The sequence below is a fragment of the Glandiceps talaboti genome, chromosome 18, assembly GCF_964340395.1.
Source record: "Glandiceps talaboti chromosome 18, keGlaTala1.1, whole genome shotgun sequence".
In the NCBI taxonomy this organism is placed as follows: domain Eukaryota; kingdom Metazoa; phylum Hemichordata; class Enteropneusta; family Spengelidae; genus Glandiceps; species Glandiceps talaboti.
This window is the reverse complement of record NC_135566.1, coordinates 11006019-11032024: the sequence shown is the minus strand read 5'-3', so window position 1 is coordinate 11032024 and position 26006 is coordinate 11006019. Positions and strand designations below refer to the sequence as shown.

The following is a 26006-nucleotide window of genomic DNA, read 5'->3' as shown; positions in this document are numbered from 1 at the left end:
GATTTTACATGGAAGAACATTCAAAAGATATCATTCATGTCTGATATTTGGCAAAATAACATAATTTAAAAGAGGGTTGTAAACAGTCATGGAATGCAATTTTCAAGAGTAATTTTAAATAAGATGGAAGGTAAGCAATAAACTCTCATTACTAGATGTTCAGGGTGTGACTGAATGTCTACAAACAGCATCTATTCTGAAGTGGTTTCTTGAGAAACAACAGATCCTCTGAATGAGAGGGCGGGTACTTTTTTATCACAGTTCCATCTCAAGATAGCCAACAACTGGAAGCAATGAACTTAATATGGATAACAACAAACTAGAGTGTTAACTTAGAATGTTTTCTATTCTCCTCAAATACCATGTTAAAATACCAAGCTGGTTTTAACTTTTACAACAATGAGAATTGTGGTTTTACAGTCAGGAGCAGGCTTGTTTTTTTATAATATATCCATTAACTGCACTTTCTGTGGCTAAACATCTCACTACTAGCTGTGTTCATTGAGATAGTTCACATCTGAAGTTCAATCTTATACAAATAATGGTGTACATGTAAAACACAGAAAAATGTCAGTTGTAACCAAGTCAGTTCAAAGGCAAATTTTTACTAAACCGACTTTACATGTAACATACATATACATATACATATATACATATACACATATACGTATACACATATACATATACATATACATATATATACATTACAAATGGAGATGTGTAGAATTCTGCATACATACTTGGCTCCTGTGTAGTCCATTGTACAATCAAATTAACTCAAAAGAAAGTAACATTTGTTTCATACAGCATTGTAAAGCTGTACTTTGCAAGGTATTAGTTTGTTCTGTAAATCTGTACTTAAAACAGGTAGGTGCACAGGAGTTGATGTCGCTTGGTGACAACTACATACAGCATTGGGGTATCTTTTTTGAGTTTCTTTTGGTAAATAATTCTGATCATGTTATTATTGTCTATTTTTATCATCATTACTATTATGACTTGACAAAATGCTACAAATACATCATACTCTTGATATCCTGTGACACAGGACTGTACTAAAGGTTACTGTTCACAGCTGGTGAAACAACACACTGCGTGTGTGCAGTTTGATCCCATGTATGCCAGGTTTGAACACTGCAATTTTAGATTTCTGTATTAAAACAGTTGAAAGTAAATGGTAAACAATTTGATTAAATGTTAGCGTACCAATTCTTGTACTTTCCCTAATGTATATCACGTTAGCAGTCTTAGTATTGATCTCAATATTGAAGGTAAAATCACAGAGAATTAGTCTAATTTTGCAATTTCTGAGCTCACAAAATATTTTGTCCTTGGTGTTGATAGTAATGCATGTGGTTCCCCCTTCCAAATAGGTAGACAATCTGCATATCATTAGCATATTGTTTTGTAAACTTTAACACTTTTATGTCAGCAAAGGGTGGAACTATCTATGCTATACTGGGCTGGGAGAGAACCCCTGATAACACTGGCTAGTTTCAGATAGTGTTTTTGACCAGCTGTCAACAGAAACTCACAAGTGACAACGCCACTTCTAAATAACATCAGCATACACAGTCTTACATATATAATACTTTTGTTTTCATCTCTGATCAAAAAAATCAGAGATGATGAAATGTACATGTCATATTAACAATTGACCATTATAATAACCAGCGCCCTCTAGTGGTACAAACTGCTAGTGAGTTATATCTGTCCTTCTGAGAACAAATATTCATATACATGTATAATATTAAAAAAAATTGGATTTTAGTTTTTGTAACATCACAAAATATGCCATGCAGCAGGAAGTTTTCTTTTTTTTCTGGTATTTTAAGTTGTGAGAAAGCAAGTTTCTTTTCATCTATCTATGGATATCCATGCAGCAGTAATGAGAGGGCGCTGATTTTTGGAATGGTCTATTGCACCATTTTACACAAAGTGCAATTTCACTCTCGCAAACGTATACAAAAACATATACAGAAGAAAAATGCTTTCATAATAATAAATGTAAACTACAGAACAAGTGCACACAATTTTAAGGCTAGGATTCATGTTGTAATAATGGCAATTACCCTGACGTTTTAACTAATTCTGATGAACTAATTAACCAGTTCAAAAAAGTTCATCTGGTCTAAAAATTACTCAAACTTACACTGTGTAATAATGCAAATGAATTTCAAAAAATAGAACCTAGTTTGTCATTTCTCAAGAAAAATTTCACAACAGAGCAAATAAGTTCACATTGAATACAGAGCTAAATTTTTACAGTATACAGCTTGGAATAGATTTGAAATTTCCAGATATTTATAATCATTTTACTGTTGAAACTTTAGGGTGGACGGTACAAACCTAATAAAACGGTTCTATTTTACTTTATTCATGCACTGACAATTATGGACTTTTTATGACTGGTATGAAGGTTTTTTGGGTTTCTCTGGGCTGTCAGACGTACTATTTTCTAGCAGGTTAGGGTGCCAAACCACATGACTTCTAGTAACCAATGAGCTTGGAGGGCAAGAGGTCACATGCTTTCAGGTAAACAATGAGCTTGGAGGGCAAGGGGGTCACATGCCTTCTGGTAACCAATGAGCTTGTAGGGCAAGTGGTCACATGCTTTCTGGTAACCAAAGCAGTTGCAAGAATAGAAGTAATTAGGAGAGAATCCCTCATCAATCTAAACCAATGATATATATGCCCTTTTCAAAAACCTTCAAACCAGTCAGCTGTAACTATATCCATTTACAAGGCATTAGTTAGACAGTTTAAAAATCAACGAAAAAAAAAGGAAAAAATATAAAAACGTGTATATTTGGTTTCAATTTATTTCTATTTTAGAAAGGACACTCTATGGGGATTGAAGGAACAATGCTTCCAATAACTGAAAATTTTGTCTTTGGCTAGAAAATATACACCTGTGGTTATTTCAAATTCAACTTCATCTTCGTTTTTGTTTTAAGTTCCTACCAATTATTTTTGATAACCCTTTTGACACAGAAAATAAGTACAAATTGTAACTATGTCATTTCAAATGATAGTTTCCATGGAAACAGAGCAGCGTGGCGATCACATGGCTCCCTGTCCTCCATTGTATGCATAATCAGCCTTGTTATGCATTATCAATTTGTTGTCCACAAAGTAAAAACTGTCGGACCGCGTGTCGAATGGATTGTCAATCATGTCTTGAACTGTAATACAACAAACAAGAAAGATGTCAATCAATGTAAGAACATTCAGACCCCGATCTGATACTACGCCCTCTTGTGGCAGCAAGTGAACAAGACTAGAGGTTCTAATTGAAAGTTTTCGTATATGTTTCCATATTTGTTGTCGTGTGAAATTTGTTGAAAACAAAAAACAATGTAATCATATATTTAGCATTAATTTCCCCAATTTTATTTGTAGGTTACATTTTATCATCAATTGTTTTCCAAAAAATATAAGTTTACCAAAAAATCATGAGTTGGAACTCTGAGTCTGTTTTTGTAGTGCTTGTTCTTGTTTTGTTTGGTGGTAGGGGGTTATTGTTATTTTTTTTGGTGGCATTGTTTTTATTACGACTGCCTTTATGTAACTGTGGAGTAACAATTCATTGAAATAAACAAATTCACCTACACAAGGCTACAAGCAGAAGTTGCGTAACAATTATTGCCAAGGGGTTAACATGTATCATGTGAAATAAAATACTGGATACATCTTATTTGGATCTGCCGTCAGTATAAGTAACAATCATTCCAAAATCTTTGTTGAACTATCTTAGTCTTACTTAGTAAGACACTTTGAGTTTTCCCCATTCACTGACCACAGTTCGCAAACCTTGGCAAATACACTAAAGTGCTGGTAAGTATGCTATCAATGTACAACTTTCTTTCTTGCATACATCAAATACAAACACGGTCCTAATCCCGAACTTTACAACACACACGTTTTACTATTTCATCCTTAGGAAGTAACTCTATTTGAAGATTTATCTCAGTAATTTTGACAATCTTATAACAGTATTTTTGAAGAACTTACCTTCATCTGGTGTTAGTTCGGGGAATTCATATATATGTTCGCAGGTATTCTTACTGTTTGGAATGCAGAAACCAAAGTTGAAGTCAAAACTCTTTAGCAGCCTTTCCCTGAAGTAATGTCTTTCAATCATTCGGAAATTGCTGACTGACTGCTCCCCTACTGTAAATTCAACCCTGTGGATACAAGGTGTATGAGTGACATATTAATAATGATCATACTATATGTACATGCTTTATTAATTCAAATTAAATGTGGGATATTCAATATGTTCATCACTGTGCAGTACCTTGTCCAGCTGCTAGACCTTGGGTGTTCTTCCAATACAATACAACACACGACTGAAGGTCGCTATTGAGGATGGAACATCTGAGGTCTAACAAATGTCATCGCCACAGTTCAGGGATAAATAACTGCCAATCAGAGAACTGCATTGACGGCAAGCACAAACAGAGGACAATAGCTATTTTTTTCATTCATACTCAGCTTACGGAGGGGCTTGTAAAAATAACCACCAATGCCTTAACTGAAATGTGTGAATGACAACATCGACACACTCATCAAACTCACAATTACCATAAACCGATAAGACATAGTAGTTAGTTATCATCACGTGATACTGGACATTAGTATGTACGCATTATAGAGGTCATGGGTTATTGAATATATTAACATATATACATGTATATGCATACATGGCTTAACACACGGCCATACGTTATCTCACTGGAATGTCAAGTCTGAAAATGACATTACCTACATTGTAGACGTTCAGGCAAGCCCTCATTGCGAACTTCATTCGCTTATCGTATTTGGAAGAAAGCCTGAATGTCTAGCAGCAAGACTATGCAGTACCCTGGTGTTCTAGTGGTCATCTCAGACCACAACTTTGGTGTTATGATCGCCACTTATATGCACTAACGATAATCCTTTCATTCTAGTGCAAATGGATGTTTACGTCCGGAATCATATTACAGTTTGACAACCTGAAGGGAATTTTCCTTCAATATCAACTTTTAATAGCAATTTCTTGGAACAATCGACATCCAGTTAACTATTTTTTTTAATGAGCTATCATTTGTGATAAATGAAGTATTCTATCACTGTTCATATTTGTGTGGGTTTTTTCAATACTTACGTTGCACCAACGTTCTTTAGTTTCAAGAATTGAGGCGTGAATTGATATCGTACAAATCTGCCAGCATTTGGGTCAACTTCATCAGGATCAGGTTCTGGATCATCGTCTTCTTCTGTAACAAATCAAATTACCTATGTAACGACAGCAATATCACATATCACTTGGTCTACACCTAGGATGTATGCACAGTTTTCATGGGTCAACATTTTATCTACTTAGTATCTGGTCATGTACATTAGTAGGGATTGAAATTGGCAGAAGTTCAAGGCACATAGACTACTAACTTAATATCACATCTAGACGACCAAATTTGCAGTAGTCCAAGGCACATAGACCACTAAATATCGTAACTTCACTACCAAATTAGCAGTAGTCCGTGGCACATACATGTAGATTACTAAACATTGTATCTAGACTACCAAATTAGCAGTAGTCCAAGGCACATAGACCACTAAATATCATATCTAGAGTAACAAATTTTATAAGGTAGTAGTCTGTTAGACTAATGGAAAATCAATAGAAACTTGTAGCTGAAAAATGTGACTTGACTCAAACCACTGCAGGATTTTACAATGAACGATTATCTCCTTTGAGAATGAATCTTAGTTATTAAATTTGCATATTATATCTAGCATTTACTGTAAACCTACTGGTAAATATTTTTGCTACTAGAAATTTTTTGCAATTTTACAGTCTCCAGCTAGTTCTCAAAGACTAATTTTGACAAATTACCTGTCTTATAAATTGTGTTCATGTACAAGAAGGCAATTTAGTTATGATCTATTTTTGTGGGTTTTTTTTGTTGTCCAGCGAAATAATTGAAAATAAGTCTTCAGCGAAAATTTCCAGGTTTACAGTACATGTACTTATCATTATACTTAACAAATTAACATTGATAATTACTAATTGTCCTCAGATTGTGCTATAGATGAATAAGTTCAAGGCCTTCATCTCTTCAATCCAGTTTGCCTTGAAAAAGGATTACCTAAACCATTTCTATATTTCTATAACTATTATGATATATAATGTGTTTATACTAATCAGAATACTTCACAGCTGATACACTTTTTTCATGTTTATCCTAACATATGTAGACTTAGACTTAGATGTCATTTGCTTGGGCTGGACAAACACAGGAAAAAAAGATCGACGTGAGGGTATTAAACTCTGAAATGTACGCAACATATGTTTTAAGATCTCATCAAATAATTAATTTAGCTAATTTCAGTAATACCTCCATTACTAAGAATTCATCTGAGACAAGATTTTGATGTAATTTACCCTGAGTATCTTAGATGTATATGTACATGTATATGGTGTATCATTACTGTTCAGTGAAGTCATCTAAGGCAGGAAAAAAAAAAGAATTGTGTGTTTCCGATAACATGACTTTAGAAAATAGGGTAGGTAGGTCGGGATTTTATTTTATTTTAACTCTACTTTTTTAAATGTTTTTATTTTTGAAAAATGTTGCTTCAACCCAAAAAACAAACAAAATGTCAGTTAGAATACCCTTTTTGCGATAGTTTAATGAAATATGTACAGATATGGCTGGGAAAAGAAAACACACGTACATGAAGGTCAAGAAGACAAATATTTTTTTTAAACTTTTTGTTTTATATGTTATGGGTTGGCAATTTATACTAGGGTCAGTCAGGGTATTAGAAACACAATTTTTTTAAATTTGCATAGTGAATATATAGATTGATTCAATACAATGACATTTCAATAATTGACAATTATTCCACAAGATAATCAACATTAATTTCTGTGTAGATGTTGACTACTCTTTCGAACACAGTTGTTAAAAAAAATTGTTATTCAAATATTGATTTACAAAAGCCTGGTGAATTGAGTAAATCTAGCGTCTGATATGGGCTTCCTTAAAATATCTTTGTTTGTTTGTTTGTTTAACAACAATGAATTGTTGATTATCAGAAACTGTTCAGGGGTTTCAAAGTAACTGAGACTTCAATTGTTTGAATAATTGATACCCAAAATGAAAAAACGTTTACAGCTTCTACCAACGTGAAATACGATATCTAAAGAAGTAGTACGGACTATAGTTTTATTGATTCTAAGTATTGTATCATTTGGGCAAGTATGACATACGAGTTTATATTTCAAATAAATGGAGGATAATCATTGCTCTAATGAATTATGTATTTGATAAAGATGTGCTTGTTATGAATTATGTATTTAATAAGTAAGTAAAGTAACTATAGAGAAAATCACAAAAATAAGATAATTCAAAGTTCAAATAATCGACATTCAGATATGGTGTATCATAGAGTATATATGGAAAGAGTTGTGAAGTGATATTTCACTGAAAGTTAGTATTTCATTTATACTCATTATACCCCATGCATGACCCAAGTTAAACATAAAATATGGAATATATACTCTGGTCCTTCTACGTCAAAACAGTGCATGTCTATGTCATGACAATGTGTGTCTATGTTTGTCTACATCACTGGTTCTGCTGTGTTCCAAATATGAGACAAAACGTTCAAAATTGCTATTACTTTCGTCAAGTTTTCTTTGATATTACTGGCGCTGGTATAATTAAGTTATTCTCCAATATTTGTCTTCATTCAGGCTGAAAATGCTCTTGACCTAAGGGCCAGAACTGTCACTAATCATGTGGCGACTCGTAATCACAAAGCCCCCTTAGGTCACTCGGATTTTCCTTTGCTAAACGAAGAAAAATATTGGGGAATAACATCTTAATTATTCTAAGTTATTACTGTAATGCCTAATTTATAGAAATACACGATAACAAATTTAAACCACATGCTCATCATACAGTACGTCACAGTGAGAATATATAAATGCTTGGCCTTCTTGAAAAACGCCTGCTGAGGTTCAAAACCAGTCAAAGATTCAAACCGCTTTTGTACTTGTTTACTGCTGATATGCACGTAAATGTGTGATTGTGGAATCCACTTACCTGATGGGGGTGGTTTGGCTATTTCAAACAACACAGTGCCTGAGTCCATGTCACGGATTTTGAACCTTGTAAAATCTATGTTAAAGACATTCGCGTCTGGTTCACACAGATAATCTGAAAAAACAAGAAATACAACTGAACATGAATATCATATAATGCCAAGTTGTACACCATAAGCCAAACAAATATCATCTATACCCTGGTTGTCACGACAACACACGTCTATGTTATGAAAACGCATGTCTATGTCATTGGTTTTGCTATGTTTATAATAGGAGTCAAAATGTTCAAAATTGCTAGTACTTTCCCCCGATTTTTCTTTGATATTACTGGCAGTTGTACATGTATGATTATGTTATTCTGCAATAGTTTTCTTCATTCAGCCAGAAAATACTTGTGACCTAAGGGTTTTGTCACTATGAGTCGCTAGACGAGTAGTGACATTATGACAAAGGCCCCTTAGGTCACTCGTATTTTCCTTGGCTGAACGGAAAAAAATCTTGCAGAATAACATCTAAATGTTATATAACACTACCTCATTGATACAGAGAAGAGCATCATAATAATGGAACAGCCAAGGTTGTACATGACGATGACGATGATGCTATTTGCGGTTATAGAAAAATTTACATTTTTATTTTGTCATGAGAAACAGAAAAATAACTACCATATTAAAATTAAAAGCAAACAAACCAAGCAACTGATGTATATTATATCTCAATTGTATTTTGTTGCCATACATAGGTTGGCAGTTGATTATATCTTATGTACCTTTTTACTACAATTATTTGTTTTACATGATGTGACCCACAAGAAATGCCAGCTTTTCTCATTTTGACCAACAACAACAAAATTTGGCTGTCATTATAGTTTATGTATACATTTTTGTCTAGATTTCTGCCCCAACATAGGTCATATCAAACAAGTAAGCCAACCCAAACATCAGATGTAAATCACATTACACATACATGTACAAGAAGTGACTGAGTGATACATGTACATGTCCTTGAATGAAAACACAGCCTACCCCTCCTTGACATAAAGTGATGTTGGCGGGCAACTAAATCTCCTTTTTAGACAATTGTACACAATAACACGGTTAGGGGAATACACAGACTGGTTTCCTGTACAGAAAGTCACTGCCACTAGGCAGTTACAATGTAAATCAATCTATGCTACAATAAGGGGGCTGTTAGGAGAATTTAATTACTCTGGAGACCTTGTCTAAATCTTAATATGATCGATTTCGATTTCAATGTCACAACACTAATACATTTTAGATCACATTTTGATGATATTGTGAAAAACCACACAAGAATAGTACTTCATCTCAGATTTCCATGAATGCCTAATAAAAAGTCACACAGTTTTTTAGGTGAATTCTAACATGTATTTCTTTATTTTTGTGTATTAGTAGCATCTAGGTCAAGTCTTTCCCTGAGATGTCAAGGATTCTCAACTTCCAGGTTAAATCACTTTTACCTACTATTAAAGCAGCAACACTCTACTTCATCTCATTCATTAAATTCACACATACTCTGAAAACCAAATATTTGATAGCTGCAGTTCCTCCGAGTACTAGGATTCCATGACTTTATCTTTAATTCAATTGTAATAGTATGTCCCGGACTTTCATGTAACATGTTTTATACGTTTTCTTAAAATCCTTAGTTGAGAGACTTGGCTACATGTTTTGTATCATACTCATACTGGCGGTCATCAGAGGTCTGGTGAATGATCATTGTCAATGTCAAACCAGAGAGCCAAATCTCTGGGCTTGTAAATAATACCCCCCTCCCCCACCCCTCAAAAAAAATCTCAAAATACATTCAATCCCTTTTTCCAGAATGTACTTTTTGATTGTCTTATGTTTATGTCCATTGCATTTATTTTACAGCTCTGATCCTAGAAGAAACATCATCTGGTGAAAAAAAAATCACAAATCCAACAAGCGACCTATCGGTCAGAATAGCTCCGCTGTTTTTTTTTTTAATTTAATTTTTTATTTTGGTGACATGTAGAAGTGGTTCAGGTCTTCAGCTCTTCACTATGCAGTTTTGTTTTAGCGATGCAATAAAGTGGTTAGTGGAAACGTTTCATATGATGTCTCACTATAAAACACATTTTACACAGAAGTTGGTAATGTATTGTACTTTTATACCATAGTCACCATTTTATAACAAAAATCTACTGTTATGAAAAATTGCACAAAATCTCAGAAAAAAATGACTGGGAAATGCACACAAGAAAAAGAAAAAAAGAGGATTTTGAGGTTGGCTATAAATAATTCCAGTGTCTTACAGCTGTAACCCTGGAAAATTTTAATGATGAATGAAATAAACTAGGGATCTAAAATAATTTTGAGGCAATTTGAATTTCAATTTTCTAACAAATTTACAAAGTCAACAACATTCAACTTGTACTAGTTGTGGTAGATATATATAGGGAAGAAATGTATTAATCGCCATCTTAGTTTCCGTACGGCGACAATCTCAAGTACCCGAAAGAGAGTCATTCTCAGCCATACGTTACAGTGGTAACACTCGTTCATGTTCGGTTACCTTTCACAAAGAAAACACAACGAAATGGTTGAAATGATCTTTTTTGTATTTCTTTTCATCACAACAACAAAATCTGCGTGATCAAAAGTGTTGTAAACTAAACCAGAAAGAATTATCGGACTGGCTAAACTTCCCGATGAACTGGAGTAAGGTCCTACTACTTCCAAGTAAGCCTCGATAGTACTATAGTACGTGAGAAAATCGTCTCAAACTAGCGATACAACTTTCAAAATATAACTTGACATGTCTTCATTTGTTAGAGTTGTACAATTCAAGACGGGTTTTCACTCGAAAACAACAATTCTGTGAATAATGACACTCTGAACGCAGCAATTTCTCGGACGATGTTACCACTGTAACGTATGGCTGACAACGACTTGCTTCCGGGTTAGTCCCTCGTGCATACGAGTGGATTGTCGGCGATTAATACACACATCGTCTGATATTTTAATTCACAGTGTTTCTTGTGACCGGCGCCTGTCAGCAGACTCTGCCATTTTTTTCATCATTCCATTGTATTTTAACCTTGTACTTGACATTTCGCAATATTTATATTTCTCAACAAAATACCTCAACATGCCTCACTTCGCTCGTACTCAAAGCAGCCCTGCGCGTAGTCCTGCTTGCATACGGAGGAATTCGGGACTCGATTCTGACAATTGTCCCTCCCCTCCGGTGTTTAGAGTCAAGTCAGTAATACAGACTCGTGCACCCGAGGACTACCCCGCGCGGTATGATCACTGACACTGATGACATGATGAGAGAGAACCTTTTCGGATTTACATGTAAAACGGGGAAAGATACGCAAAACATAATGCAAAGTCTGAAGCCAAATTAAAGTTGTAATTATTTTAATTATTTTTACTTGCCAAATATTTGCATTTTGGAAAGGCAAGACACGTTCATGTCATTTAACTTTACATGTGAACTGTCGGCCATAACTTCAACCGCATGCCTGGCATGCCCTTCCTTACGCAAGTTGTCTGAATTCTGGTTCACTGTCATTCCAAATTGCACGACAATATAGAATTAACCACAAGTTACATGTTATCTGAAAACATCACACTTTTATAGTGGGTCTGAAGTGTGATTTTAGTGAGTACCAAGAACGTCCTGTGTTGATACTCAAGATACTTGCTGTGGAAAATCGCTCGGTCAAATGAGGTCACCTCCAGCTTCTGGTCGAATCAGGATAGAGTATGCAAATGAGGATGTTGCGGACTGGCTGATTATGTAGAAGGGTGCAGAATTGGATTTGAAGTTTACAACCCTGTTTCGAACAAACGCTTGTCATTTGGGCGCCCAATGCGTAGAATTATGACTTTAGCACATATTACATTGCTTGTTTGACGTCAATAGTGTCTTTTGAAAAGTGGCAGTTTACTTAAAGTCTCGTCGACTGATTTCCAATATGGCGTCGGTCATTATGCTCATTAACATATTCATTTTTTTTTCAAATTACAAAAAAAAAACATAAAAAATAAAAATGAGGATGTGCTGACTTGAAATTAACAAATCTGAGTAAGCTACCCCCTGCGCATCAACACGCCAGATATCAAAGCAATCTAATAAGAGGTTTTCAAGGAGTTGATGAAAATGACATTTTATGAAAAAAAATCATAAAAAATTGAAAATGGCACAGATCAACTTGGCATGAACAAATCTGAATAGCCTCCCCCCAGGGAACATGCACACCAAATACCTAAGAATACTGACTGTCACTTCCGGAGAAAATAATGAAAATATAAAAGTTTGACGGACACCTATGATTCACTCTACTCTCTATACCTCAATACCCACCTATACCTAAAGCTACGCTTTCAGCTTTCGCTGACAGCGGAGCTAATAAAAGCAGTTGTCATAGTTACCCTGACCTAAGCTGAAACAAACATATTCTTCCCAAAACATAGTAAGTCACAGAAACTTTGCATAATGAAAGAACATATTTTTTGTTATTTTCTGTTGTTTTTATGAAATCCTAGGGCGGATCCACTTCTCTACAAACTCCCTGGAGAGAGTCCTATTCAATGATCTTATCTTCTTAAAATTAAAGAGAACGCTCATTTTATCTTTAAGATACATGTACCTTTCTTTAATACACTTTGGAGTAAAACATTCCTATCATATCCTGTATCATACAACCTCTCTAAAAGAGAGTTATAAAATTTGACAAATGTGATTTCTAAAAGACCTTTTTACACTGTGGCATGGCATTATTACATGGGAAGTAAACAAATTTTAGATCTTCATATCGCTTGAAACATATTGCCTGTTGCTTGAGCATGGATTCAAGATATGTGAAGCTTCTAACTGTGTTTCCATCCCATAATGCCTCACCCCTCTGTTGTTGTTTTTTTAAGCCAGTGTTTCCAAATTTTGATAATGCATGCCTCTAGCTCATCGATGCAAGGTTGGTAGAACTAGAAATGATTTCTGTAAGTTTCCTAACCAGCTATTGAAATCAGTCCAACTTATATGAACAGTGGAATGACATATTATTACTGAGATACATGTATAGTTGTGAAATTTTAATACAAAGGTTTTTTTAGAACTATAGTATGAGAGTGTTTGGTTTCCTAGTAAAGATTTCCCTTGAATATATAATGTGCATGTCATGACGTGACTTTGAAGGGGGTAGGGGGTGAGGGTGTGTATTAAGAGGCATTTAATGATTGTCGGAAGACATTCTATACATTTTGTATATCTTATCTATTGATGCATCGGTTGTATAACAATACAGCAAGGAAATTACAAAACTTGTTCATGCAAAATGTCATTTTCTCCACTTTCCACTAACCAGGTATTTCTGTTCACAATATTGTTGTGGCCTAGATGGTAGTCTGTATGCAATAGAATTGCTATTGGCATTTTGTACAGTATATAAATCTGCTCAGTGCTTGGTTGTAGGAAAACTCTAATTTGATGAAAAATGAACTAAATACCACATCATCCTGAAAGCATTTTCACTGAATACATTGTGTTGCTTAGCAACACTACATAGTATCTCTTCCTACCATAGATTTAATGGCATGTAATCTGTGTGACTGTCAGATATGTTTGAAATATGCTTCATTAGTATAGCTTACTGCGTATACGGCATTCACTGTGTACTACTGTGTAGAACTGATAGATACAGTCTAGTAACATAACGTGACTGTCTGTGGCTACGAGGCAAAGGAATTGGATTGGATAGGATAGGATTGGATAAGGTTACAGGAAACTTTATAGTTTCTTATCCATCTGAAGTTGGAGAAAAAAGTACATGTGTACATTTGTAGATACGATCATTTTTTCATTCTGCACCAACGTTTCAGCCAGACAACAGTTTTTCACCTATGGTACATGTATAGCCATAGACCATATACTTAGTAGTCACCTATGGGACATTGTACATGTATAGCCATTCACAGTACAGTCTCCTATGGTACATGTAAATGTATAGCCATTCACAGTACAGTCACCTATGGTAAATGTATAGCCATTCACAGTAGTCACCTATGGTACATGTACATGTATAGCCATTCACAGTACAGTCACATATGGTACATGTACATGTATAGCCATAGACAATACAGTCACCTATGGTACATGTACATGTATAGCCATTCACAGTACAGACACCTACATTGTACATGTATCATACATGTATAGCCATACGCAGTACAGTCACCTATGGTACAATGTACCATGTATAGCCATAGACAGTACAGTCACCTATGGTAAATGTACAGTCATTCACAGGACAGTCACCTATATGTATAGCCATAGACAGTACAGTCACCTATATGTATAGCCATAGACAGTACAGTTACCTACAGTACATGTACATTTTAGCCATAGACAGTATAGTCACCCATGGTACATGTACATTTTAGCCATAGACAGTACATTCACCCATGGTACATGTATAGCCATAGACAGTACAGTCACCTATGGTGCATGTACATGTACATTTTAGCCATAGACAGTATAGTCAACTATGGTATATGTACATTTTAGCCATAGACAGTACAGTCACCTATGGTACATGTACATTTTAGCCATAGACAGTATAGTCAACTATGGTATATGTACATTTTAGCCATAGACAGTACAGTCACCTATGGTACATGTACATTTTAGCCATAGACAGTATAGTCAACTATGGTACATGTACATTTTAGCCATAGACAGTACAGTCACCTATGGTACATGTACATTTTAGCCATAGACAGTACAGTCAACTATGGTATATGTTAGCCACAGGACTAAATAACGTTGTGGGCTGCGACGTCTTTATTTTATTATCGACTATTCTGTTTAAAAACCATTTATCGTTGCATGTATTTATACATCAGTGTGTGTATTTTGTATAAATTTGTGACATTAATGATGTTAAATGGTAGTCTCTTTAACTGAAAAATTAGGTCATATAATACATTCAAATAAACTGTACATGGATATTATAATGTCTGGTGTTATGACGTGCTACAGTTAATGGTTAGTTTTCCACTGAAAGAACTTCAACTCATGTATTGCAATTTTGATTGTAAATTTAAATAAATATTTGTATCTATCAAATCAAAAGCAACAATGACATCAAAATATACAATATCATGATGATCTTTAACACATGCATATACACATATGTAATCTCTAACAGCGACATAAAAATGCATCATGTCGTAAAGTGGTTTTATATGATGATCATACAAGTGGGAAGAACAGGACATCAACGTTCCCATGCATAGTTCTTGTAAATGTTTTCAAAATACATAAATGTTGGACATCACGACATCAACGTTCCCATGCATAGTTCTTGTAAATGTTTTCAAAATACATAAATGTTGACAATGTACACGATATCAATATGGTAAATCAATTGCATTCCTCACACATGAAATTTTACAGTGAAAGTGAAGACAAGTGTTCTCTCCACTGTAGAGAAAGCATAGTGCTAACACCGTTCTAATTTGAGTATAGTGAACTTGGCCTGATTTCTTTATTTACCTCCTTCCTATTTTTATTGTTGTTGGTTCTTTTGTTGTTCCAATCATCAAGTGCGTGCTTTGTTCCTATATCTGATGCAATACCATAGTTCACGTTCAAATCCCATACTTGTGTGTAGCCAATTAGAAATCAGAATCCATCTTACACTCGATCGAAATTGAAACAACGAGAACCACCAAATATTAACAATAACATTGTTGTCTGCACTCTGTGCTTAAGCTATTTTTAAACTGAGCCTTCTAAGGTACTGTACCTGTATGTTTCAGTGTATTATGTGTTGTCGTTTAATGAGCATATACACGCAGCGAGAGGGATTTAAAGCGAACTCCTATGGTATTGTGTCAGATGTAGGAACAAGGCACTCACTCACCGAACAAAAAAGACTAGGACACAGAGGTAAATAAAGAAATCGTGCCATGTTCACTACATCAGATTTTAATCAGACTGACAAAGTCCTTACCACCTATAGGTTGCCAAGCTTGGCAGAATTCTGGAGTGCTTTAAAAATGTTCTACAAGTAATGACAATATTAGAATAATAATGTTGCACAAGAGAAATAGATGATCCCAATGTCTATGCTTGTCTATGTTAAACACAAACATGTCAGAGTATTTTCCAATGTTGAAGACATGAATATTGAAAGAAACATGCATGCATATCAAATGAAGTGTTCAAAAAAAACCCGGCCATGTGGGTAATCAATTAGTTCTAATGTACATGCATATTGCAGCTACATGAAAGCATGGGTTGTCTTTATTATACTAAAACAATCACATTCGGATTAATTAATTCCCCACATTTGGAATTTAATGGTGAAATTGAAGAAACATGTACATGTATTTGAAATGAAATGGTCTTAGAAGCTTGGTCATGAGGCAATATGTATCTACAGTGAAAAGCGAAAGATATATCTTTTGTGTTTTCCATGACAACGCACCAAATGCAAATATGCAGCTCAATATTTCTTTATCTGAAATTGACGACTATTGTGGTACAAGGTGACGAGTTGTCGATAAGACAACAATTCCATCATTTGTTGTAAACCAAAAGTACCTGGATGCCTTTCCATCAAGCGTTGATGTCAAACTGAAGACGGAAATAAGATTTCTGAATAGTCTTCAGAACTGAAATCTGTACAACACTATCTAACATATCTGGTACGGTTAAAATACTTGATTATATTGGATAACTGATTACTAGTAACCTGGAAATGTTCACTAGGGACTTGTTTTCCCTTATTACGATGGAACACAAATAAACACACAAAAATAAATAGCCTTCTTGTACATGAACACAATGTACCAGTTTGGTAATTAGTCAAATTGGTCTTTTGTGAACTTGCTGAAGAAAGTAAAATCGCAAAAATTTTCAGGTGGCGAAAATATCTCAGATTACATATCATATAACAAAATATGAAATAATATGTTATGTAGACAAGTAATAATTATCTAATATCTACACTTGATTATTCACATTGCATCAGTAAAAACAATGTACATGTAACTTACATGTATCTAGGTATCAAATTGTATTTCCTAATATTATAGCATATATCATGTAACATAATCATATAGCATATAATACAGACATGTGTGCACGTAGGCGTGTGTTTATCCTTTACAATACACTATGTCTAGAGGGAAAGAGTATAGTTTTCAAGATTAATTTGTGTTTTTTCCTTTCAAAAGCCATTCTAGACATCTCCAGGGAATACCAGCTTCATTTAGATGTACAGGGCTATTCTACAATGTATGTCACTGAGAGTTATTATATTCTATCAACATGGGTATAACACGAGCTGTTCATTTCCAAATTTCTGTTTGCTGACTCATCTAGAATTTCATTTTGATTCCTTATTACAACATCTCAGCAGAGTTGAGAGAGAGAGAGAGAGAGAGAGAGAGAGAGAGAGAGAGAGAGAGAGAGAGAGAGTGTGTGTGTGTGTGCGCGTGCGTGTTTGTGTAGCTAAAATCATAAAATGTCTTGTTTTGAAATTTCAAATCTGTAAGTATTAACTTATCAGATTTCCATTGAAGTCCTTAATATTCAAATATACTGTCTAGTTCACATATGAAATTATGGTTCACTACAATGGGAATTAATGCTATGATAGTATGAACAAATCAGTAAAATTTGAAATCTAGAATGTCTGGTAAATACAATAGGTGGCTACAAATCACTAATTAGATATTGTATACATGTGTAATGCTATTATTATATAATATTAATAACAATGCCAAGTGAAATGAACAATAGTGTCAACATTTCGGAAATAATCCACAGAAGTTGATATGAATTAATTGTAGTTCACTTTTATAAATAAGACAGTTGAAGTCTAGAGGTGTAAGACTACATTCAGTTTGCCTTAGAATGTGATTTGGTGGTTATTACAATTTACATGTAGTTGTTGACAAGTTATTTATAGATTATGGTCAGACTTCACTACACATATACAGATTCACTCCATGTGTATATGTCATTTTCTTATTGCAGAGTGGTATACTTAGATGTTATTCCCCAATATTTTTCTTCGTTCAGCCAAGAGAAATATGAGTGACCTAAGGGGCCTTTTGTCACTACAAGTCGCTAGGCGAGCAGCGCAGTGGCAACCCTTAGGTCATAAGTGTTTTCTGGCTGAACGAAGAAAAATACTGGAGAATAACATAATTATACCAGTGCCAGTAATGTCAAAGAAAAGTAATAGCAATTTTTGATGTTTTAGACTCATATTTTGAACATAGCAGAACCAGTGACATAGACATAAACTGTTGTGACATAGACTATCATTACACCCATGTACCCAAGTACCACCCCCCACCCCACACAATGATTGAATGTCATCTTAGAAACTGAGTGAACAGTTGTGGCATATAACTTTTTCTACAGCACAGATCAATATTGTCCATCTACCTGGTAACCAAATATTAATTTCCTTCCTTAACAAGGAATACTGTGCTTCCTAGTGATGTTGTCTACAGCCTCTACTCTTATCTCTCAAACTCATTTCCTGGTTGACATACTTGTACCTAGATACCTACACCATACTACTGTAACCACATCACACCAGCTTGGAATCCACGCTTTTGTATATCATCCTTCTAATCTAGTTATAACAAACAATGCATGATAGGGCTCTGTAGATAGCATAGATAGATCATATGTACCGACACCTTACCATACACGATTCCAGTCTGGAATCCAAGCTTATTGCACACTACGTGTCCTAACAATTCTAAATCTAGTTATTACAAGGTATGATATGGATCTGTAGATGGCATAGATTCCTAGCTATCTGACTGAAATGAAAAAAACAAACCGCATAATTCTGATAACAAAAAGACCTATTTTTTATAATCTTATTCTGGTGATCTGACATTTAATGACACATCTGGGGGTTGCTGCTGACACACAAGAAAAGTAATTCCTTCGTTTCAGTTTTAACCCACTTCCTCCCCTCAAACACAAAATTTTTAATGTGAAAATGAACAACCTATCCAACAAATGTATGTTGCTACTTCATGGACCATGACATTGATAAAGACAACAAACTTAATTCATTCAAACTTTAAAACATTTTACTGTCTCTGCAATACATATGCCTTCAATGGAAAATTGAAATATCAAAGTGGGACATAGATTCATTGGACGAAGATGTTTTTGGAATGGATAGTGACGCAACTTTAAAAAATTTAAAAAATTTTTTTGCAAATCATTCAGTCGAGAAAAGAATGAAAAAACAACAACCTGTAGACTTGAGCAAGTCTAAGCAGGCCAGACCACTGTATATACATTTAAATCCATACTCTGTAAACAGTCTTCAACAATATACATGTACAAGCAATAAAACTCTGTTTTTTTTCAAGGATCTTTAGCTATTGTTTTGTGACAACTGAGAGCTTTATTGTCTGCTCTGTCTAGGTGAACTGGCTGGGATGACAAAGGGACATATTACTCACTCAGGGCAATACTTCGGTTCAAGGTCATCAAAATTTCTATTTCAAGGATCTAACATCCACATTTCAAAAACTCTTGAAACATGCATATGTACGACTTTCAAAACCATTATATTTTATTTGAACAGGTTTAAGTACTCAGTATCTACTTTACAACCAGTTAGTAGTTTAGTATATATGTACAATATAGGAGTATGGCCAATAAAGGTGTACATAAATGTAAAATGTAAACATTTTCTAAAGCATTTTTTCCAGAACATCTACCCTGAAAAATAAGCAAGTACTATTATACCATGCACAAGCCAAGTTGAAAAAAAAATGGAATTTTAGCCTTGTTGTTCTACGTCACAACAATGTGCATCTACATATGTATGTCATGACAACGTTTCTATGTCACTGGTTGTGCTGTGTTTGAAATATGAGTCAAAACATTCAAAATTGCCATTACTTTCCCCAATTTTTCTTTGATTTTACTGGCGCTGGTACAATTATGTTCTTCTCCAATATTTGTCTTCATTCAACCAGAAAATACTCATGACCTAAGGGTGACACAGTCCCCTTCTAAGATAACCTTTTCCTTGGTTGAACGAAGTATTGGCCATAACAGTTAATTACCCCTTCAAACATTCTTGTTTGGGGATTGAAAACATACAGTAGGAAGACAGGGATTGATGGAAGTGCTAATCTGCTGTATTTATATATAACCACATTATACCTGAACTAAAAATACATTTAAACCATCAATTTGTCACAAGCAGCGAGGTCAAACTACAAATTAAGTTGTCAATCCATTGTCAACAACAAAGTATCACTATCTTCAAGATGGCATGATGATAAATCATTATTTTTTTAGACCTGATAATTACTTATTTCCAATTCAAATCCCTAATTACATGCTACTTTGTCATCATGCCACCTGTTGTCATGGTGATCATCAACACACTTCAATCAATTATATAAATATGTACAAAGGCATAAAAATGTATATTCCTATTATTACTAATAGTGTGCAGACACTCAAATTTACTGGCAACACTTCTGCAAAGGTGACCTGGTAACAGAGACAGGTAAATATGATTTTGAAAAAATGCATGGATTTCTGTATCTTATAATAGAATTCTAGTAGGGAACCCTGGCATAAAATCCAGGGAACCCACGGAGATTTTTACAAACTTACAACTCTTTACAGAGAACACTGACAACTATTCTAACTCTTGGTGATGATGGCAGGGTCTTTGTACTGTCTCTTCCTCAATATGTTTTATAACATAAGTTACATGTAACTTAGGGCCATCAAGTGAGGAATGGACATTTATTCTCGACAAGTATTGTGCTAAGACCATCAATAATCATATGACATGATGAGTTTGGAAAATGTCCCATTCCATATTTCAAAGGCCCATGATTTATATCCCAGGTGTTCACATTAATGTTGTTTTATGCATGCAACAATACGGTTTAGAGAAATTTTTTCTACAGCTCTGCCAGACCTTTTTTTTTTACCACAATGAATTGCATATCTCAAAATTCCACAATAAATACAATGTAGTATAGACGAGGATCAGTAGAATATTTTAGAGTGGGATTCAAAATTATAACTACCTGACACACTAATGAGAATGTAATCTGAGATCTGAAATGACTACTTAGAATGGGAAGATTTGATAAAACTGCTGACTCATCCCTACTTACAAAAACATGAAATAGTCCCGATTCCCTTCAGAAGGAACTGTTGATACGTGTCAAGTAAAGGCATGGCAACCTAGTGTTTATTTGACTGACACTCATTACATTGTAACTCTGTACTATGTTCCACTTTGTTACAGTACAGTGAGTCCACAGAGAACTCTCTCCATTAGATTCCCAGATATTGTGTGTCTACAAATATCCCTAATTTGATATCTGCTGTATCACTGACATTGTAAACTTTTCTCAATAGATGTAGAGTACTCTGTGAATGTCATAAAGGATTCCTTCTTCAACATGTTTCATTCTAAGACAGAATATCATGCCATCCACCCTAGAGACACATACACAGGTACAACATTACATTGTACATATGTATGTCATTTATCCCTGTCTCAGACAATGAGAACGTATTTCTTTTGAAGTGTAACTTAGTAAATTTTGGTCTTTTGTGACTTACAATTGTAGCCTTTATAAGAAATATCAACATACAGAAATACTGTACTATCAAACTAAGTACTCTGCTCACAGTAGAAAATAATGCAAAATACAAAAGTATTTTCACAGCAGATGCAGTGAGAGTTTTCATGGGAAATTGTTCAGAGTAACTGAGTTGTTGGAATGTCATAGTTTGTCTAGTTATGTAACTAATTCGTTTGTTTGTTCTAGACATGTGACATGGTTGAATCCACTACTAACTCTCTAGTGGCCTGGGGAGACCCTAAACACAATAGCATTCTGTCTGAGATGTTTATAAGCCAAATGATAATTTATGAATTCATTATTTTATGGTTTAGTTTAGGAGTGCAAATACAACATAGTATTAGCAATGTGTGATTCCATGTCTAGGTACAGATACTGATTCACTTTACAACAATCAAAATTCTTCTTAGTAAATTTATGGTATAATACAGACGTACAAATAGAAATATCTGTACTACTTCGCATCATGTCTAGATATAGTAAAAGGCTTTACTTTACAAATGTCAAAATTCTACTGCAATAAATGAGTACTGAGGTGAAAGATCGCTGTGAACGTCTAACAGATCTGGTATGCTGTAGTATTTCAAATCATTACTTTATGGGCATACAAAATAAAACACTGTGACTCAATATAGTCTGGCCAGAGTTTGTTTGGAATTTTACAGACACAGATGTACAGTATATGATACATGTAGATGTATCCGGTACATTTATTGTGTGATTGTTGCCGATTGTTTGCCTATAAATCAAAATTGAAGGACATCATCATGACAGCATATTTATTATCGATTATCTATAATAGCATGTATACTCTAAGTTTATAAGACACACAAATATGGCAAACTTAGATGTCACTATTTGCCACTACAACTACAAGGACGTCCTGTACAAGCTGGTATACACCCTACAATCACCCCACTGAGAAAATATGACAACTTAAGTATTTGGTGTACGGACATTTTTTTTTCTCGAAATAAAAATAAATAAAGGGGACAATCACTATGTAAGCAGTATATATTGTCTTGAAATGGGAGAACTGCTAAATTACAGGTATTAATTTTAATTTTGTTGTGGTATTTATTTATACAACTATGGTTTTTAAGTGTTTCCTGTGTTATTCATATTTTGTGCCTATTTCTTATTTATGTACTTCATAGACATTTGATGACAATCATTATGTCAGAATCTTGCAAACCACAAAAAACAAAATAATTCACCCCCCCCCCCCAACACAGACACATAATAACAATGACATGTACGATGTGTGACACCCTTTGAAAACTATTCTTGTCTACTTGAAAACTTAACAGGAACCATGATGTACAAAAATAAAATATATTTTTATGGTAGGCATTCTCACCTTCATACTATGTATATACATATGATGCTAACACTATAAATGTAAAAATACTCTCCTTGGTTTATTTTTATCACTTTTGAAAAATGGAAATCTAATAATAGTAACTATCCAGTGAGAGTTGTAAAAATTCACTGCCATGGAAACAAAAGAAAACTAATGTTTATTTAACCATGGTAACTGTTGATACTTTATTAAAAGCCGAAAGTTCATTTTTCAGTTGAACCCCTGGTGTCATTATTTAAATATTGGTCACCTCTTGGGCTCCATCTTACATACAATAGCTTAATTAGAAAACCATTCATTGGTGTGGCATCCAGAATGGTCTACACATGTTAAAAGAATTCACAATGGCAGAACTGAAATATTTTTTGGTAGACTCAATTTGAAATAGTTTATTTTCAGTGACAAATATGTCAAACGTCTGTACATTTTCATTGTTTGTGAAAAGTTTTGCGTTTAAAAATTCTAAGCGTCAAATCATGTGTTAACTGTTATAATCAATTTCCTTTGACAGCTTCCCTACAACTCGCACTGAACATTTACCAGTGTGCCACCTGTGTCATGTTCTATAAATCCGCCGGCCACATTAAATGCGAACAGACGCATTATATGTTTAACTTTAAGCTATTCAGATTGTCCAATTAAAATTGAGTTATGTGCGTGATTATCTGGGTGCTTATACCCATTTATTTGCATGATTCTGTTTCTGTATGTTGGTATGTAATACAACAACAAAAGGAAACACTCAGCGACAAACTGTTGTCACCCAATAACGATCAGGCGTCCATGACCGAATTAATTGTCATTTCATTCATGTTGTATTTGAACTTCACTTATTAATATCTAAAACGACAATAAAATTCTATAATATAAATAAACATTCTTACTTTCTGTGCACCTGTTTAATTTTAGAGTGTCTTCGGGTGTCACACTGTCTTTTTCAAGCAGCTCCTCTTCAGTGACAGTTTCTGTTTGTTTCTTCTTGGCTTTCCTACTCAGAAAACCCCCTCCTTTCTTTTTCTCTGAACCACTTTTCTTCTCTGGTGACTGAGTACTCATATTTAACAATGTCTCTGTAAACGTGTACGCTCAAAATTAACCCTGATGAAGTATGGAGGTGTTGTGACGACTGGAAATTTCCCGATCAGCGTTTCTCGTTTCTAGTATGCTGTAAAAACCAATATGGACGCCGCTGCACCCTTGCAGTGCATGCTGGGAAAATTAGCAAGGGGTCAGTACCCCCAGCTTGGTTGAAAATCTTTTTGTATCTTTTCAACTTCAAATACAAAGTTTACAAACGACATGTTTTGGCTTGTTAAGTAAATGACAATTTTGTATTCCATTAATGTTAAGGAATATAATAATAATTTTATTTGCCATATGCTAACAAAGCATTGGAAATTGATTTTTCACACGAGCTCATAAAAAAACAAAACGTGAAATAAAACTTAGAATATAAAAGAATGACACAACAGACAATAAAACACACACGATACTAAAATACAATTTAAGACTTCAGTTTGGACCAAAATATGTTATTCAATCCTCACTTCAAAAACTGCCACTTTATTTTATTTTAATTCACTGATTTCTTTTCCATTTGAGGTTTGTGAACTGTAGTAATTCCTCTGGGAGTTATTATGTGTTCAAATATGGTACATTAATTGCAGTCACTTTTGACCTTTTGTGACCCTTTTTCAAGACAACGCAAACTTATGATGTGTCCCCCCCCCCCCACACACACACACACACATTCATGGTTATCTTCCCGATGAGTGGACTGTTCTTATCACACGTAAAGTTTATCCAAAGTATGTTAGTGTGTATATGTGTGTGTGGGGGGGGAGAGAAGGGGAGTTCTGTCCTCCCAAACATGGATGCGACCCAATTAATGGCACTTTTCGGTCATCTTGTTTAAGATGAGTGAAAACACATAAGGGAAAATGTCTGGAATGGGTGGGTCTATTATACTAGTATCATTTCTAATATAACATTTTATTTGTCTAACATTGGCTACAATTTTCCAATGTTATCCTGTCTGTTAGAGTGACCCTTTTATTTTGTTTCTCATTAGTTTTTCATAGAACGATGGGTTGGTCGGTCGAAAATAAAAAATAAATGAACCATGTTTCTATGCCTCTCCTTTTCCTCCTCTCCATCTTCTTTTATTGGATTCCTGGTAACAAGCCATTTCCCAGCTTCTCTACACAATTGGCATGTTCTCAGCCCCCTCCCCCACCTCCACCCCACTTGAATAACTTGTCATGAAAAAGAGGCTCTGTTCGTGAACGACTGTAGTCAATACCAAGACAAGACTCTGACCAAGACTGTAGATTACGTCGACAGTCCAGACACTTTTTTATTCTAGCCAGAGAGGGCGCTGTTCAACAAAGTATTTAGGGCGGGTGAAAATAATTTACTTTTGATGTCGGACCTGAAACGTCGAGTCAGTCGGGTAAAAAATAGGGACACCCTTACCAATAACTGCATGGGTGTTAAATTTCATCCATTGCAGATGCCCATCTTTTTCTACAATGGTGCTCTCCTTGGATGTTCTACAAAATCCATTGTAGAAGGGTCCATATTATTGGCTGATACAAGGTATTTACATAGTCTTGAGTTTGTCATGTTGTCAGTGATTTATATTATGGGCAAAAGAATATTTGGAGAACTGCCAAATATCATTGACAAGTATTCACCACATGGTGGCGCACTTCCAAAGTGGGCCAACATTATAAGCAAATGCACTTCATTGATTAGTCAGTACATGTAGACACACCCAACACACCACACAATAAAGACACAACACAATAGATATTCACAAGCCACATCACACAATAAAGACACAACACAATAGATATTCATACACATCACA

At 34.7% G+C, this 26006-nt stretch overlaps 1 protein-coding gene across 2 annotated transcripts; it reads right to left on the bottom strand.

Annotated features, from left to right (window-relative positions):
- Positions 1 to 684: 684 nt before the first annotated feature.
- LOC144448901 (protein unc-119 homolog B-like) lies at positions 685 to 24305 on the bottom strand. Of its 2 annotated transcripts, none has more exons than XM_078139244.1 (5): positions 24019 to 24305; positions 8100 to 8213; positions 5150 to 5261; positions 4015 to 4187; positions 685 to 3185 (listed from the first exon to the last, which is right to left on the bottom strand). In XM_078139244.1, exons 1-5 carry the CDS (start codon positions 24188 to 24190, stop codon positions 3064 to 3066), a joined length of 693 nt encoding a protein of 230 aa, XP_077995370.1. In that variant the 5' UTR covers positions 24191 to 24305; the 3' UTR covers positions 685 to 3063. The 2 variants fall into 2 exon arrangements, with proteins under 2 accessions (XP_077995370.1, XP_077995371.1); XM_078139245.1 differs by having other exon boundaries at positions 5150 to 5258.
- Positions 24306 to 26006: the final 1701 nt, after the last annotated feature.